The sequence below is a fragment of the Falco cherrug genome, chromosome 2 (genome assembly GCF_023634085.1).
Source record: "Falco cherrug isolate bFalChe1 chromosome 2, bFalChe1.pri, whole genome shotgun sequence".
Classification (NCBI taxonomy): Eukaryota; Metazoa; Chordata; class Aves; order Falconiformes; family Falconidae; genus Falco; species Falco cherrug.
The window spans coordinates 7,413,645-7,430,054 of NC_073698.1; the positions used below are offsets into that span (position 1 = coordinate 7,413,645).

The 16,410-nt window shown below is 38.3% G+C and overlaps 1 protein-coding gene across 4 annotated transcripts in view; it reads left to right on the top strand.

Annotated features, from left to right (window-relative positions):
• The window catches only part of SYTL2 (synaptotagmin like 2), a 64,482-nt gene that overhangs the window by 42,223 nt on the left and 5,849 nt on the right, over positions 1-16,410 (top strand). For 2 of the 4 annotated variants that reach the window (XM_055702906.1, XM_055702905.1), the window contains exons 9-17: positions 5,283-5,384; positions 6,352-6,405; positions 7,655-7,702; positions 8,836-8,930; positions 12,541-12,660; positions 13,626-13,795; positions 14,409-14,511; positions 14,922-15,092; positions 16,292-16,370. In XM_055702906.1, coding sequence (XP_055558881.1) covers positions 5,283-5,384; positions 6,352-6,405; positions 7,655-7,702; positions 8,836-8,930; positions 12,541-12,660; positions 13,626-13,795; positions 14,409-14,511; positions 14,922-15,092; positions 16,292-16,370 — 942 coding nt within the window. Of the gene's footprint in view, positions 1-4; positions 3,811-5,282; positions 5,385-6,351; positions 6,406-7,654; positions 7,703-8,835; positions 8,931-12,540; positions 12,661-13,625; positions 13,796-14,408; positions 14,512-14,921; positions 15,093-16,291; positions 16,371-16,410 lie in introns of those variants that run through there. The other 2 variants (XM_055702902.1, XM_055702903.1) reach the window with 2 other exon arrangements.

Consider the following 16,410-nt stretch of genomic DNA (forward strand, 5'->3'; position numbering starts at 1 on the left):
AGCCTGATCTTGTTGAGGAGCAAGATGCTAAAACCACTTTCAAGCCTGACAAACATGCAGATGAACTCACGAAAGTGGCTGATGAATCTGTATCAAAAGTTTTAGACTGGTTTAAAAGAAGTTCTGGTACTGAAGATAGGAAACATGTATCAGCTAAGTCCCAAGGCAGGGAACCCAAAGAGGAAGTAGAGTTCTCAACCAGAACAACAGTTCTTCCTACAGAAGACAGTGGCCTTAGCACGGATGAAAAAATGGGAGTTACGGAAGAGTTACTGTTTGGAAGGATTAATCAACGGAACAGTATTTCACCTGCATCATTTATTTCAGAAGATACACAGCTGGTAAAAGAGAGGATGAAACCTAAGAAGGGGGAAGAGAATGAGGAACAAAATGACAAATCACTAACTGAATTTGACTGTACAAAAGCTGAAGAAAAAGAACGTGGACGAGAAATCAAGGAACAAAATATAAAATCGAATCTCTTGGAACATGAAGAACACAAGTTACCAGCTCAAAAATGTGAACTGGAGAAGGCAATACAAGAAAAAAGAAGAATAAGGGAGATCAGAGCATTCTGGGAGGGGGATAAAACTATCCCCAGTCATGGAGAGCAAGAAGTTAGTATCAATTCTAATGCATCAGGTGGCAGTACATTAAAGAGTCTTGGAGGAAGTGACAAAATAAAACCAGCTGCCATATACCTACCTAATGGATTGGGTGATCAAAGCAAGAATATGCTAAGTAGTGCTGAACTAAGTTGTGCAAGCCAGGCTTCAAGAAACAAACACCAAAACTCTTTTGAGTTTGGATCAGGCCATGCAGTTGGAAAGTCAAAAAGAACGCTTCCACCTGATGAAGTTCACGTATATACAGAATTGCCAAAAGCCAGTAACTTGCAGTCAAGAGTTGGTGCCACTTCAGCTTCCCCAGAAAACAAAGAGAAAGAAGTAGATGGGAAAGAAACACTTAAAGGAAAAGCTGCTGCTTGTTTCCGACAGAAGCCCAGCTTCCAGGTTTTGTCTTTAAAAGAAAAAATTAATGAGAAGCTGAAGAATCAAATTTCAGATCCTTCACAGTTCCAGAGTTTGAGAAATTTCTGGGATACTGGGGTTAAGTTACAGAGTAACATTGACAGGGGAGATGTTTCTTTGCCAGATAGTACCAGTCCAGTAACCTGTGAAAGAAAATCAAAGGAAGATAAAAAAAGCACAGATAATGCGAGCAAGCAAGAGTTAATTCAACAACAAACCCAAACATCTGAGAGAGAAAAAACACGGAAACTAGATTCTCTGGTATGTGAACTGCCTCTAGAATCTCCTACCCTGAATGGTCTGAACTTGACACACACACAAAATACAGACTTTATCCAGCCAGACAGAAAACCAGTTACCCCAAAACCACAGAAAAAGATGGGTCTTCCAGATCAAGAAGTTAAAGAATGTGTAGAAAAAAGTATAGTTTCATCAAAAGGACATCATGTTTCCCTGCAGTTGCTCCAATCACCTGATGATAAAGATGCTTCAAAGGAGTCAGCAGTAGATGATTGGCTATGTTTACCTGTAGAAAAAGTGGGGAACAAGACTACTCCATTAGATGTCAGTCTCCCTAAAGAAGAAGTTGCAGAGACCATGGATAAGGTTGTTCTACCTAAAGCTGAACTTGATGTATTTAAATTTGGCCTAAAGAAATTAGAAAAGGAAGCCTCTGAGACGTCATCTAGCTTGAACCTAAAAGAAAACATTTTGAAAGGGAAAGTTCTTCACTCAAATCAGTGCAAGGTCTTTGAAAGAACAGTAGAACAGAGCCATGACATTTCTCCTGCCGATAAAAAAGTAGGGAAGAGCACAGGAAAAGTGAATGTGCTATCGACAGATGAGCATGAAAACAAAAAAAGCCTCAGGGAACAGTTTAGGGAATTTGAAGGTTTCTGTCTACAGCACAAGGCAGCAGACAAAGATACTCTTGAGGGTTCCCAGAGGCCTCAAGCTGCTTTGCAGAACCTGCTTAGAGAAACCTTTGCATCTCAACCTTCTGAATACAGAAGGGTGGGAATGCAAACATCTGATGATGTGAACAGTATGTCACAAACTAATTGTAGTGTAGAATCAACATGCCAAGAAGATACTAGTCAGCCTGAAGAGGTCAGTGAGACCATAGAAAAGTCTGTTGCCCCATCCAAGGTCAGCGGCTTGAGTTCTGCTGTAGAGAAGTTGCTGAAGGAGGCCTCAGAAACACCCCCTCCTAAACCCAAAGGTGCTGACAGCATGGAACAGAGGACTGCTGAGGTGCAAGTTATAAGCACAACCCATGAGCACAATAGAGAATTGCTGCAGGAAACTGGCAAGACCATAGAAAAGTCTGTTGCCCCATCCAAGTTCAGCGGCTTGAGTTCTGCTTTAGAGAAGCTGCTGAAGGAGGCCTCAGAAACACCCCCTCCTAAACCCAAAGGTGCTGACAGCATGGAACAGAGGACTGCTGAGGTGCAAGTTATAAGCACAACCCATGAGCAAGATAGAGAGTTGCTGCAGGAAGCTGGCGAGACCATAGAAAAGTCTGTTGCCCCATCCAAGTTCAGCGGCTTGAGTTCTGCTTTAGAGAAGTTGCTGAAGGAGGCCTCTGAGATGCCCCCTCCTAAACCCAAAGGTGCTGACAGCATGGAACAGAGGACTGCTGAGGTGCAAGTTATAAGCACAACCTATAAGCATGATGGAGAGTTGCTGCAGGAAGCTGGCGAGACCATAGAAAAGTCTGTTGCCCCATCCAAGGTCAGCGGCTTGAGTTCTGCTTTAGAGAAGTTGCTGAAGGAGGCCTCAGAAACACCCCCTCCTAAACCCAAAGGTGCTGACAGCATGGAACAGAGGACTGCTGAGGTGCAAGTTATAAGCACAACCCATGAGCATGATAGAGAATTGCTGCAGGAAACTGGTGAGACCAGAGAAAGATCTGCACCATCCAAGGCTGAATATAGAGTATTTGACGTTAATTTGCAGAAACTACCAAAAGAGGTCTCTGAAACATCAGCTTCTGTGCTGGAAAACATGGATAAGAAAATGCAAAGTAAAATGCAGATGAGTCTAAGTGTGCATGCTCTGCATCAAGAGAGAGATCATCCTCAAGAAATACAAGAAAAAATAGAAAAAAATTATGTTTCAAACGCTGTAAAATTCAATGAATTCAATAGCTCTTTAGAAAAACTTATTCAAGATGCATCTGAAGGTCCATGTCCAGTATCCAGAGAGTTACATAAATGGGAAAAGTTTGGGGATCATATGTTTCCATCACAAAAAGAGACTACATTCATGACACTGTTACAGCCACATAGTCCTTTAAGAAGGTATCATACACGGATGAAGATAACTGTCAAAGGGGGAGCTCCAGAACAAAACATCAAAGCTTCAGTAAATGATCTTGCAGTAAATGAAACTGAGGGTTCTGATCTTCCTGAAAGAAATGGAGGTATTAATAAAATAGAGAAGAGAAACATGGCTCCAGCTGATCTTCCTCCCTTGGAAGGAGAGGTCAATATGACTGCAGTCAAGCCATTCAAGATAAATGAGAAAGGAAGGAAAGACGGAAGCACATCCTTGGATACCTCTGAAAAGCATTCAGAATTTAAAGCACTGTTGAAATTCAGAAGAGCAAGCACACCACTAAAAGATGAGAGCAGCTCCTCCCAGCCAGAAGGAGCTCAAATCTGCCTAATGTCTCAGCATGAGGAAAATGATGAAGAGGAAGGGGTCGGCTCAAATTTGGGATCTGGTTTTTCAGATGAAAACTCTGATTCCCACTGTGGAACCAGAAGTTCAACTTGTGAGCTGTCTGATTTCTAAAATTCATGGTGCTGGGTTGTTAAACATGGCTCCAATTATTTTTTTTTTTAGTAGCTAATTTAAAATATTTTAAATGAAAGTCTGTATGATACTTAATTGAATGCTTCAGATATTTGGCAAGGATGGGAAGAAATAATTAAATCCTTTAATTGGAAAGTGTTTGACAAATGCATACTACATTGGGGTAAGCCTTTTTGGTAAGGGGAGTTTAGCAGTTTGGATCAATCACATCAGTCTTCATGATTTAACCCTTTTCTTCCTCCCCTGTGACATTGTCTTCAAATTAATAATATTAACATTCAATATCTGATATTTCTTTTAATTATACTGGATTAAAAAAGGAAAAAAAAATAATTCAGTGGCTGACTGAGTTCATTCTTTAGTTTGACCAGCTAGTCTTCAAAGGTAAACACCAGTGGAATGGCTGGATGTGGAGATATTCATTCATACCAATACCCTGTGCTATTCCACTTAGCACTGCTGCCTGTTGCACTAGCAAGTGGCCATATACATTATCTGTTTAGTAGAATTCTTATTATTTGATTGAATGCCAGCTCTAGCAAATAGTGTGTGGTAGTCATCAAAGAGCTTAAGGTAGAGGAGATAATTTCATCTTTTTAATCTCATACTGAGAGACTGGGAATTTTTTTTTTTCACCTGGAGGCTCTGAGAAATATGTGAAGTTTACCGGGCCTGCCACTGTACTCTTGAGCCTGTTTTGAAAGTGAGATTCCAATAGAAATCAGTGGAAACTCAAGACAAATAAGAAAAAATGAAACATAATTTGCTTTTACCCATAATTACAGGCAGCAACACTGTAAGGCCTGATTGGTTGGCTGCTGGGGCGGAAGGTGAGGTAGGGAGGAGAGAGGGTAGGGTCTTCAAGGATTCTGAAGGAGCTAGGAGTGTCTTGATTCTGCCCTTAGAGACAATTGTGTAACGTCAGGGATCCAAATACCTCCACAGCTGGGTGGTTTTGTGGTTGTTACTCAAGTACTGAAACAAAATGTCTTTCACTGAGGAGAAAATATTACAGACAAATTTGCACAGAGGGAAAAACTAAAGCTATGAACTTTTTTGTGCTGATACATAACAAGTTGATTACAAAATGGCTAGTCTCTGAGTTTATCTGATATTTTTTTAGACAGTTAAGTGCCATAATTGCCCCAAACTGTTACTAGTCAGTACAGGCAGATACCTACACAGGACAAACCAACCAACCTGCCTCTCTCTACTGATGGCTGAAAGAATTTAGAGAGAGCAAATGGACACATAAAATTAGACATTTATTTTGTTTGTTTTGGATTTCTTTTTGTATTTTCATTGAATGTTCACTGTCTTTGCTAACAGTCAAAATAGATTCTCATGAGAAACCCATGGTTGGGTTTTCAGTGACTTGCTTAAAATGGCATGTCTGTATGTGCAGTGTTCATGCGTTTTGTCTCATAACAGGTTCAGAAGAAGAAATAAACCCTGTTTTGATGGCTTTGAAAAGGAGTGCAGATAGGAAAATGCCTTCCAAAAGTCTAGAGGACATTCCATCAGCCACCTCAAGTGAGCACAAAGCTTGCATGTGTCTCCCCTGATCTGCAGTTTGGCTTAAAATGTTCATGCTGATCTTCCGTACAGCTTTGCCAAGTAGTGGTTTTGTCTTTGTTTCTCAATAAGCTGTATGGAGACTGTGCTATAGAACTGTGTTCTCTTCTCATACAGTGTAGTTCTCAGTTCTTTGTGTTAATTTTTGAAACAACACTAGTCTATGAAGCAGACATCTTCCAAAAACGCACTGCATTGAACAGTGATGAACTGTTTTTTGGATAGTTTTTCAATAGTGGAAGTATTGGCAACTATCCAAATTGGTAATGAGCGACACCTGCCACTGTTGCTGGCTTGCTTGGGTCAAATTAGTAGGCAGTGGAAGTACAACAAAATCATCTTAGTTTAGTAGAGTTTCACCTGTGTTTCCTGCAGTTATTATACCAAACTCGCTTCAAGAGAGTACAGTGAGACAAGATTGTACTTAAAATTAATTCCTGACTTCCCTTTGTAGCCCTCTAGGAATTCTTACAAATTATTACTCCTGTTTCCTTTCATGCTGCCTCCGAGTGTTTTCATACTTATCTCATGTCTAATGGGGAAGACATAAACTTACATTTGTAAACTGAAGCGTGGAGGTGTAGATTTTGAAAGATGTTGGCTATTGTTGGCAAATTACTCTTCTGATACTACTCATGCTATTGCTTGCTTCTAACTGGTTTCTAGGTTTTAGGTATGTACTAACATTGATCGTTGCAACAGTACAGTGATAGAAACTGTCAACATGAAACTGCTGCTTGGACGTAGGCTTGAAGTAGTGTGTGAAGTAGAAAGCATCTCTTGAATTTAACCGTTCCCATGGCTCTGATGGTTCATTGGGGTTTTTTGTCCTCATTACTCTTAATTCTGTGATTACCATCTGCCATCCATTTTATCTTACTGAACAGCAAAATTTCTAACTATGTGTTACTTTTCTTCTGCGCAGATAAAGGAAAAATAAATAATCCAAAGGAAGAATTAGCTCTTAGTGCTGAAGATGGTAAATATCTTTTGTATCTGCATGGAAGTTTGTTGTTTTTTCAATGCCCTCTATTTGCTAGGGAAGGATTATATTATAATTTTTTTAAGCCAAGATTTGTATTGCACTTTTGATTAACATCAGCATGACATAATGCTTTTGTAGAATTTTGTTGTGTTGTTTTATTCTTAAGGAATATACTTATGTTATGTCTTGCTATATCTGTAGAAACTCTGTGCCACCTACCAGTGTATTATTTTGGCCTTTGGTCATTCAACCTATGAAAGTTGCTGAAATCATTGAGAGCTTTGAACATTAGCTCAGTTGAAAAACTTGGCCTGAGTAAATATTGAATTTGTCTGTTCATCTGTTCTGTTATAAGATGCAAGATGACTTTGGCTAGTGCAAAACACCCTTCAGAACAGCTCAGCTGGAAAGGAACCTCTCTTATAATCCCTGTCTCAATCAGCAAAGTAGAATTACTCTAAGCAGTAGGTGAACTGCGATATCAGCTACTGTTGATATCATCTATCCATTAGTATGTTACAGGTGCCTTACTGTTAAATTTTTCTGTATACCTTTAGAAATTCCAAACCTAGGCAAAATGAAAGCAAATCTGTTCTAAGAACATGTCAAGATGAACACAATAGAAAACCATTGAATAACATTGAATATGGTATAATGTAACACAATTCTTTATTAACTGCATTGGAGCACTACAGTTTTAAAAAGCAATTGTGCACAGTTGCATTTATTGTCATATTTTAGATGCTTTAAAGCATCTTGCTTGTTAGTGGCCTATAGTATAGATAGGATGATAGTAGCATAATAGTATGGGTGCAGTGTCCAGTAAATTAACAAGACTTAAGTACCGTACTGCACTTTGCTTTCAAAGGAAGGCCACTACTGAAAGCATGTTTTACATTCAATATGGAATGTGTAGACATTTATCTGAAAAGGGTGGAGGTTTTTTGAGTTAAACTTATTCAGGGAAGTTTTGAAAAAATGACAAACAGCCAAACTGATAGCTGTACAGACAGAATAAGGCAAGTTCTCATGAAAATCTTCTTGCTTTGCTTAGCTTGTACACTCACATTACCTTTGTTGTGATCCAGCTCCTCAAAGGAGGACAATGATGCAAAACACAGAAACATATGGGGTCTGGGGAAGTAAAAAACTTCCCACATATAAAATATATTGAAGCAAATATTATAACATTGCAAAGCTGTTTGTGCTACTGAGTGACTGTTGCCAATATTGCACTGAGCAGGTCCAAAACCTGATCAGCATCAAGAGAGGAATGAAAATGCAGCAGGAAGTGAGTAACAGCATTCTTCTAGTAGACAATGGAGAGACTCCTCCACTGATATTTAAACTAATACATTAAAAATCCTTTTTTATTTAACAGCTAACAAGTTCTACATCTGCACTAGATACTTGCTCAATGGGGAAACTGCATCTAACTGCATACTGACAATAACTGATACTGGTGATCATTATTTGAGCTTCAACAGCAAAAGCTTTGCAAAAGCTTAACTCACAGCTTGCAAACAATCCCATGGTGTGTGCAGTGTTTCATTTTATGCAATAGATACATGCCCCTGTAGCCGGCTGTTTGTTGCCAAATTATCGGTCATGTGATATTCAGTATTGGTGCATTTCACAAGGTGTACCCAGTCCAAAGATATAGAGCTTTAGTGCATTATTAAATGTAAGTGGGGTTAGAGCATGAAAAATTCTGAGAATTGTGGGCATACAGCAAACTGAATTTTTGCAAGGCTACTTTGTGCAATTAAGCTTTGTACAGTGAAAGAGCATAGAAGTGATCTTCAGTAGAGGTATACAAAAGTTTAAGAGATAGGCTGCAAAAAAATGCATCGTTAATGAGACATCCATCTTATAATGTACTATGAATACTTGAAACTTCCTTGTTCAGGTCTAAAAATTGCATGATTTAAGCAAATGTTCTTATTGCAATTAATTAAACTGAGCAAATAAAAGAACAGTGTTTGGCTTGTACATGAACTTCTTGCCAAGAACCTTGTGATGATTCTAATGTCAATGGTATGGTTTAGTGCGTGAGTATACTTGTCCTTGTTCTAGGAAGAAAATCTAGAAGGTAAACTGAAAATGTTTTCTTCGTCATGTTTCATCAGAATTTGCTTGCAGCACCCAGGCTTGCACATCATGTCAAGCAATGTAAACGCTTCTGCTCCTGCCAAAGTTCTTTGGTCAGTGTTATAGGAGGTGTCAAAGTAGATTCTTCTTCTTAATGAGAGCTTCTCTGGGTCCTATGGGGGGGGTGTGTGTAAATCTTGCATCGAAGCTGTAAACTGGTTGTGCATGTGCATGTATTTCATCTGAAGTTGTTTGTTTCTAACCATGTCCTGTTACGGAATAATTTTGATGTACAAATGTATTTTTGAAGCCTTTTGAATTGCTGCTCTTTAGTTTCCACAGTGCCTTCACAGCCTGATAAGCTGTTTTCCAATCCTGAAAAACTCAAAGGACTGAGCAAGTCAGTACCATCATTCCTACAGGAAGAGGCAAGTTCCACCTCTGCAATACTATAACTAAAACTTTTGTGTACTTTTGTTTTGTATTTGTCAAGTAGTGCTCTCCAGGGTCTGCCACGTCAGTTTGCTGTTGGATGATGGCATGGAGTTGAGCTTGTGACGTAATGATCACAAGATGATCCCAAACAACCTGTGGCTAATTAACCTTTCAAAAGCTTTGGTCCAGTAACCAGACGTTTATTCTTACTGTACAGCTCAACGTACAGAGCATGTTTTATCTAGGAGACTGAAGTGTAGTGAATGCTTGCTGTTATTCCCAAAGGCGTTCTCTCTCCTTAAACTAACAGGTCTGCCACCCCGCCCCCTTCAGAACATAATTATGTGCATACATTTTTCTTCACAGCCTAAAATCTAAAATGAGTGTGTAAGACTGTAAGAAAGTCACCATCTGGTAACACTTCTCAGAGGGCTATTAGCTTGGTGGTGTTCTTAGGGATGTAGGTTCAGGTACCAGGCTGCTAACTCTGTGTAAGTGAAATTTCAGAATTTCCAAGAACATACTGTGCTGGTAATAATTATAATTATCATTGTGGGGGCCATGGAATAAGCTCTGAAGCCATAGTCAAATCTCTTAAAATGTCACTGAAGTCTGAAAGTGATAAATGATTTGAATTGCCTGGTTTTATGAGTCCCCAACAGACAGTAAAAAAAAAAAGTGGAGAGTGTTAAGACCAAGCACAAACCTCTGCCATAAATGCCTAAAAGAGGTAGCTCCATTGGTCACAGGGAACAGAAAGCCCTGGAGAATAGGAAATACCTCGTCCTTGTTGAACTTGGATAACACCACAGATTCTTTCTTTTCTGGTTTTTGGGTTTTTTTTGTTTTTGTTTTTTTTTTTTTTGAGTGCCATAGCATGAATGTGAATTTGTATGGCAAATGTACATCCAAAACTCCTCCTCCCCTAAGCTGTTAGTACGTGGTGGTACAAACACCCCAGCCCTGACAATGAGGATATGTATTAGTAGACACAGTCTTAAATGGGACATAGGAATCTGGGGCATAGATACCACAGAAATACCTGCATCTGTACTGTAAAATGAAGAATTGCTGCTTATCCCAGCCCTTCCCATTATAACTGCAGCATAAGCATCAATCTTTTGGATCATTTTTCTAAAAACATGTCTAAAAGGACTGAAGGGTCAGAATCAGGAATATACTGTGCCCTGACTTACCCTACACCCTCCTAAAGTCTGAAATAACCAAAATGTGGTGATACAGGTTTGATTAATCCTACTGTAAGTGCAGAACTTAAAACCATTCAGTGTCTATGAATTACACCTCTTCAGTTAAAGATCTCTAAAATTACACTGTCCTAATGTCCCTTCTGCTGAGAAGAATGCACAGAAAGCTTTTCTAAGACTGTTAACATTGCACCAGGGATGGATCAAAAGATTAGCATTTCAAAGCATTAGTGGTGGCATAATAAACAAGTCTGAAATTAGTATCTGGGCATCTAAAACCAACCAGTTCCAGCCTCTGTAAGAAGCCGTTAACAAGCTTACTCATGCAAGTTCTGAATGAAACAGTCTGACAAATACTTGAAAGCTAAAGGATTATATGTAATCAATCTGGTCACAGCAGAAGGGGCTTGGGGATAGTTCATGTTGATATTCCAAGAAATTGTCAGGACCCAAATCTCTTTATTCTGTCCCCCAAATGTATTTTTGTAAATTGTCATTAGTCCCAATAGTGTCTTAAGTTACCAAGCTCACAGCACAGGATGTATTACATGACATACGAATGCATGCACACACACATATATATGTATATATACGCAAAAAATAGTGTATATCTATAAAAATACAGTGTGTGTATATATATATATATACACACCATGTGCTGATTCTGGAGTTTATCATTACCGAAGTACCATCTGGCCAACATGAAGCAGGAAACTAATGAATGGGTAACATAAATCTGGTAGAAATAACAGGTTAAAAATAAGCTTTGTAGATACAATGTAGTCAAATAGTATTAACACTCATTTCTATGTGCTAGTTCAGTTCTGGAATTATTTTAAAATAATGAATTCTGATAATATCATGCTTTCTAATTAAAGAAGAAATACAAAGAAATGTCTTAAGTACCATTGTCTTTTCCTTCTGCTTAAAAGAGATACCAGCCTAACAAATTGAGGGTTCTCTATTTGTAAATAGTAACAATATCCTTATTTAACATTTGGAATTAACTTCAAAATAAAAAATAATAAAAAAGAAATAAAATGTGTAACATGTTCTGGAGGCATGTAGTCACCCCAGTGCTTAATAATTCCTTGTCTCTGAACTTCCAGACATTCCACAAACTTTCATGAGAAGAGCTTTGACTGTTCCCAGCCAGAGAGCAGGCTCTGAGTAAATTAAGGACAGGGCTGAAAGTAAGCAGAGCTGGGCGTAGTCCTGTATCTCTTCTGCCGACGTGCTGTGTGGACAGCAGCTAAAACGGTCTTAGGGAAGCCATATAACCTTCCTCTGTAAGAGGGCTCAGGATTTTCCCGTCTTTCAAAGAGTCCATGTTTCAGGACTGATTATCCACACTGCTCAACCGTAACTTCACTCCCCGGATTTATTTGGACAGTCCCAAATAGTGCTCACCAAAACGGGTTTTCTCTCAAGGAGCCTTGCCCTAGGTAGGATGGACATTAGTCAGTCCATACCTTTTGGCCTGCTTTTGCTTAGCAGTGTGGACACAGCCAGATAAGCCACAATCAATGAATCTTTATAAAAAGACTTATTCAAAATGCTTATAGATATTTGTTTCTATAAATATTAATTTTCTTTATGTGTATAGAAATTGATTACTAATCTGGCATCTGTTAGTAGATCTGTGGCAACAGTTCAAAACTGTATAGAGGAGAGGGGAAGCCTTGTAAATTGTTCACAGGTGAAATACAACAGGGAGATGATGTTTCTGCTTGCATAGGAAGATGCCAAAGCACACAAGGGAAGTAAAGCATTGATACTTTAGCACCATGATAGCATTGAGACAGAACAGGGTTGTAAGCATGTAACCTGATAATGACCAAGTAAACCAAAACTGCAGTTCCCTGATGGAAAGCTTGCCCTCTTGCAAGAAAGGCTTTTTGCAAAAGCCATTCACTATATCCAGTGCTGTTCTACTGTGCATGTTACCCTCCACCTAGCTGCCCTCAAGATAGAGGGCACAGAACTGATAGTATTTGCTGTGTAACAGAAAGGGGCTGGTAAGAAACCTGAGCATGATCACTTGCATAAGTTTATGTGTGTGATAGTGAAGTAGGGAAGTTGAGTTTAATTGTACCAATAAAGTTAACTTTGTACTACTTCATTCCTATTTGAGATTTAAAACCAAAAAACAAACCTGGTTGCATTATTGCTTGAAAAAAATTTCAGTGTGGGCTTTCCATCGGAAAAATTCCGTTTCAACTTTTTTTTAAGCACATGACCTAATTTGAGAAATATTAATTACTCGTGTTGCACTACAAAGGGATTAAAATTCAGGTTTTCACTGAGTCTGTCTGCATTAAAATTCTGTTTGTTTCTTTTTTTAATGTTCCTTGTGACTAGAGCCTACACAGACTTTCTTTCTGTGATGTTTTTGTAGAGCGATGACAGAGAGACAGATACAACATCAGAAAGCAGTTATTCCTTTGGCAGAATCAAGAAGAGCCCCAGCTCTCTAACCAATCTTAGTGGCTCTTCTGGCATGGCCTCCTTATCCTCTGTATGTAAACCAAAGCCTTGTTTTAACGGCACTTTGCTTTTGCTAATCTCTTCAGTGTTGTTTTGCATCCCTTCTTATTCCTCTTATCTGTCTTCCCTTCGCATCTCCATGTCCATCCTTCCCTCTGTTATGTGAACCCTTGCATGGAATTGCCTGAAACAAATAAGTAAAATCAGTTTTACTTTGTTGTTGTCTAGTAACATATAGGAGCCTGTTTGGGACTCCACTGTGCAGCGTACTCAATAAACACTGAACAAAGAGAGGCTTTTACCCTAAGAGCGTATGTTTGTAGCTGAAAGTGAGGAACAATTTATATAGAACAAACATTTCAAAAAGAAGAAAGGGGAAAGAAATAAGTGAAAGCAAGAGACAGTATTGGTATGTGGGATGCATAATGAAGTCGGTGAACTAGCTAATCAAAAGTCATTAGCTTGTGGACTTTATGGGGAAAGGTAGTATTTTGGGGAATGATACATTAAAAAAAATTTTACATCCTTCTCTTTCTTATATGTAGTGTTTAATTTTCAGTGTTTTATTTAGGTATATGATTAAGCCATTTAGGCTTTATCACTAATCTTTTTGTCAGTATTTGCAGAAGGCCTGTCTTAAACTCTTAGGCTCTGCTTTCTGCAAGGAAGATCAGCTGAAGAGATATTTCAAGTATCTGATCACAGGCAATCTCCAGACTGGCAGCATCCTATCACTTTGTTTTTTCTGTCTCAATGCAATGCACTTTCAAATTTTTTTGGTGTAAAACTTGGCCTAACACCTTTGATTTATAAACAACTTTCAATCTGCTTCCTGAGAAGCTTGTATAAAAGTGTCTATTACGTTTCGTTACTACATCTAAAGGGACACAGTTGATTTCTTTGCTGTCTGAATTCTGAGTATAACTTCTCCTCTAATCTTGAAGTATCTGATGAAATGCAAAGCCTGGAAATTTTTACTCCTCTTCTATGATACAGGTGAGCGGAAGCCTAATGAGCATCTATAGTGCAGACTTTGGCAACGTTGATGTGAAGGGGAACATTCAGTTTGCTATTGATTATGTAGAACAGCTGAATGAGCTCCACATTTTTATTTGCCAGTGTAAAGACTTGGCAATGGCAGATGTTAAGCGACAGCGTTCAGACCCGTAAGTACAGAGAATATATTTTTTTCCTAATAGAAGCTTTTCTTATAACATGAAAAAGAAAAGAGATTGGAAAAAATGCTATAACTTGTTGGAGTAAACAACCCAATAAATAAATGAACAGTCTTTACGTGGTTTTCCACTCTGAACTGAATACAGAATTGCCACTATAAATTGGTACATGTATTAACATGGGAAGCTCAAACTTTTAAGAACACAAAATTCTCTTTTAAAATTCAGCTTTCCAGATGGTAAATCATGCTTTAGTCTTCAATAGGATTAGAGCCTATAAATATGATATGTAAGCATACTATATTAAAGATATAAATAATAATTTTAAAAATTCAATTAAATAATTAAATATTCTGTATTTTTATGTGTTGAGGAGGTATTTCAACAGACTTCCCCCAGGTAGAAGGATGTTAATGCCCTACTTCAGAAACTGTTGTTATATTTCACCACTGTTGTTCCATTTCTTAATCATAACAAGCTGAACAACATAATGGCTAGTTAAGTGCATTTCTTCTACTTTATAAGCAAACATTTGTGTATTTTAGAAGGGGAAGTTGGAGAGGATTGTGTTTCTGCTCCTCTAACAAGCCTGTCTAAATTTTAGGTATGTAAAGACGTACCTGCTTCCAGAGAAATACAAGCTGGGCAAACGGAAGACCTCTGTCAAAAAGAAAACCTTTAATCCAGTCTATAATGAAATACTGCGGGTATTTATCAAACTGTTACTGGATATGAAATACTGCATGCATGAAGTATGAGGAAGCTTAACTTTTAGGCACAGGTCTAACACCTCTTTTGAGAGCATCTAAGATGAGATGTATTGCTCTAGAAGTACCTATGTCCTTCCATTGATAGGTTAACTCTACAGTGTACTCTGGACACAGCATTGAGAACACTCGCTGTTGTATGCTTCTTGCAAACAAACATACGCTAATTATGAGTTTAAGATGCTGGAAGTAGAGTAAAGGATGAAGAGAGTTTTGTTCTGAAATGAAGTGAGCAGTTATGGTTGTATGAACCCAGATGTGTTTTTCCTAACCCTGTCACTTTCAGACACAGCATTGATAAAAGTCCGGCTTGTTTTAATTATCCTTTTTTTGTTTCTTCCTCCTGGCAGTATAAAATTGAGAAGGATCTTCTAAAGAACCAAAGTCTTAATATCTCTGTCTGGCACAATGATACCTTTGGGAGGAATAGCTTCCTTGGTGAAGTGGAGCTGGATTTAGGAACTTGGGACTGGAATGATAAATCCAACAAGCAGATCAACTGGTTTCCACTCAAGCCAAGGGTAGGTTAATAAGGCTGGGTTAGCTATTTTGTGTTTTCCACTGTGTAAGTGCAAAACCAAGTCATTATTTATATAGGCCGGTCTTGTGTGCTCTGTGTTTTTTGTGTTGTTATAATCATAAATACCTCTTTACTGGTAAATGGAACATACAGTTCTAAGGTTTCTGCTAGTCTAGTGTAGGTAGCTATTACAGTAGGAAAAACTTCCTCATAGTCTAAGGAATAGGAATTTCAAGGTATTTTTCACTTAAATCATGTTGCTGCAACAGATACTTGAAGGCAATTCTTCCCTGAATATGTAGTAAAGCTCGTGAGAATACTGAGCAAGTGCAGCAACATTTTAACATCAGATGCAAGAATGACTTCCGTGTCTGCGTGCCTCTTGTTTGTTACTGAGTTTCAGCCAACATCTAAACTTTTAGCTAAGCCACTGCCAGAAGTTCTGGTTTCTTTTGTTGTTTTTCTCCTTTTCTTTTTTTTTTTTTTTTTTTTCTTCCGCTTGGATTTACTTCATTAATTCATTCCAAAATTAACTAATCCAAAGTTTAATAAGTTGTAGAAAAAAAACAGGAATGTCACGGTAGTCTTTAGCACTGTAGTTTCATTTTAAAACTGCTCTGGGTAGAGAAATGTAACCAGGAAAACAGGTGTCGTGTTCCATCTACAGGTGGTCCATGACTCTTTATGAAGAAGTGACATATTCTTGTGCCTTTCTGAAAGATAATTGTTTTTGAAGCTGATTTGGTTTTGAGATTGATTTTTAGATTGCATTAAATGAGACAAATCATTCCTACAGAAATTTGTTTTATAAAAGCACACTTTCTGTTGCACAAAGAAGTAGTGTCCTGACTGAAAGAGCACATGTTCTAGTGTTAAATAAGTGCGTAACAGTGGAAAAGATGCACCCTCAAAGCCTTTTGGCCTCTCCTGGTCTTTTTTTTTTGTTTTAGTGGAAGAGCTGTGTATTCGAGGCACTGTGAAGTGGTTAAACATGCCCTAAAATCTCTCATGTCCTGTAAACAGAGGGAAGATTTATGGCTAAGGAAACAAGAGAAAAAAGTTGCCTCATGTGGAAGTCAAGCTTGTTCTAGTGGAAAATTTTGTATAGTAAAGTCTGTGCGTGAACTGCAAGGTTTGAGTTTTGGTTTTTTTCGTTTTGATTTTGTTGGGTTTTTTTGTTTTGTTTTTTTTTTATTTCAGACTTCAACAATGGCTTTTAAACTAGAAAACAGAGGGGAGATGAAACTAGCCCTCCAGTATGTCCCACACCCTGTTGGAGGTATGCATTGCTTCTTTGTTTGGGTTTGTCAGGCCTTTGG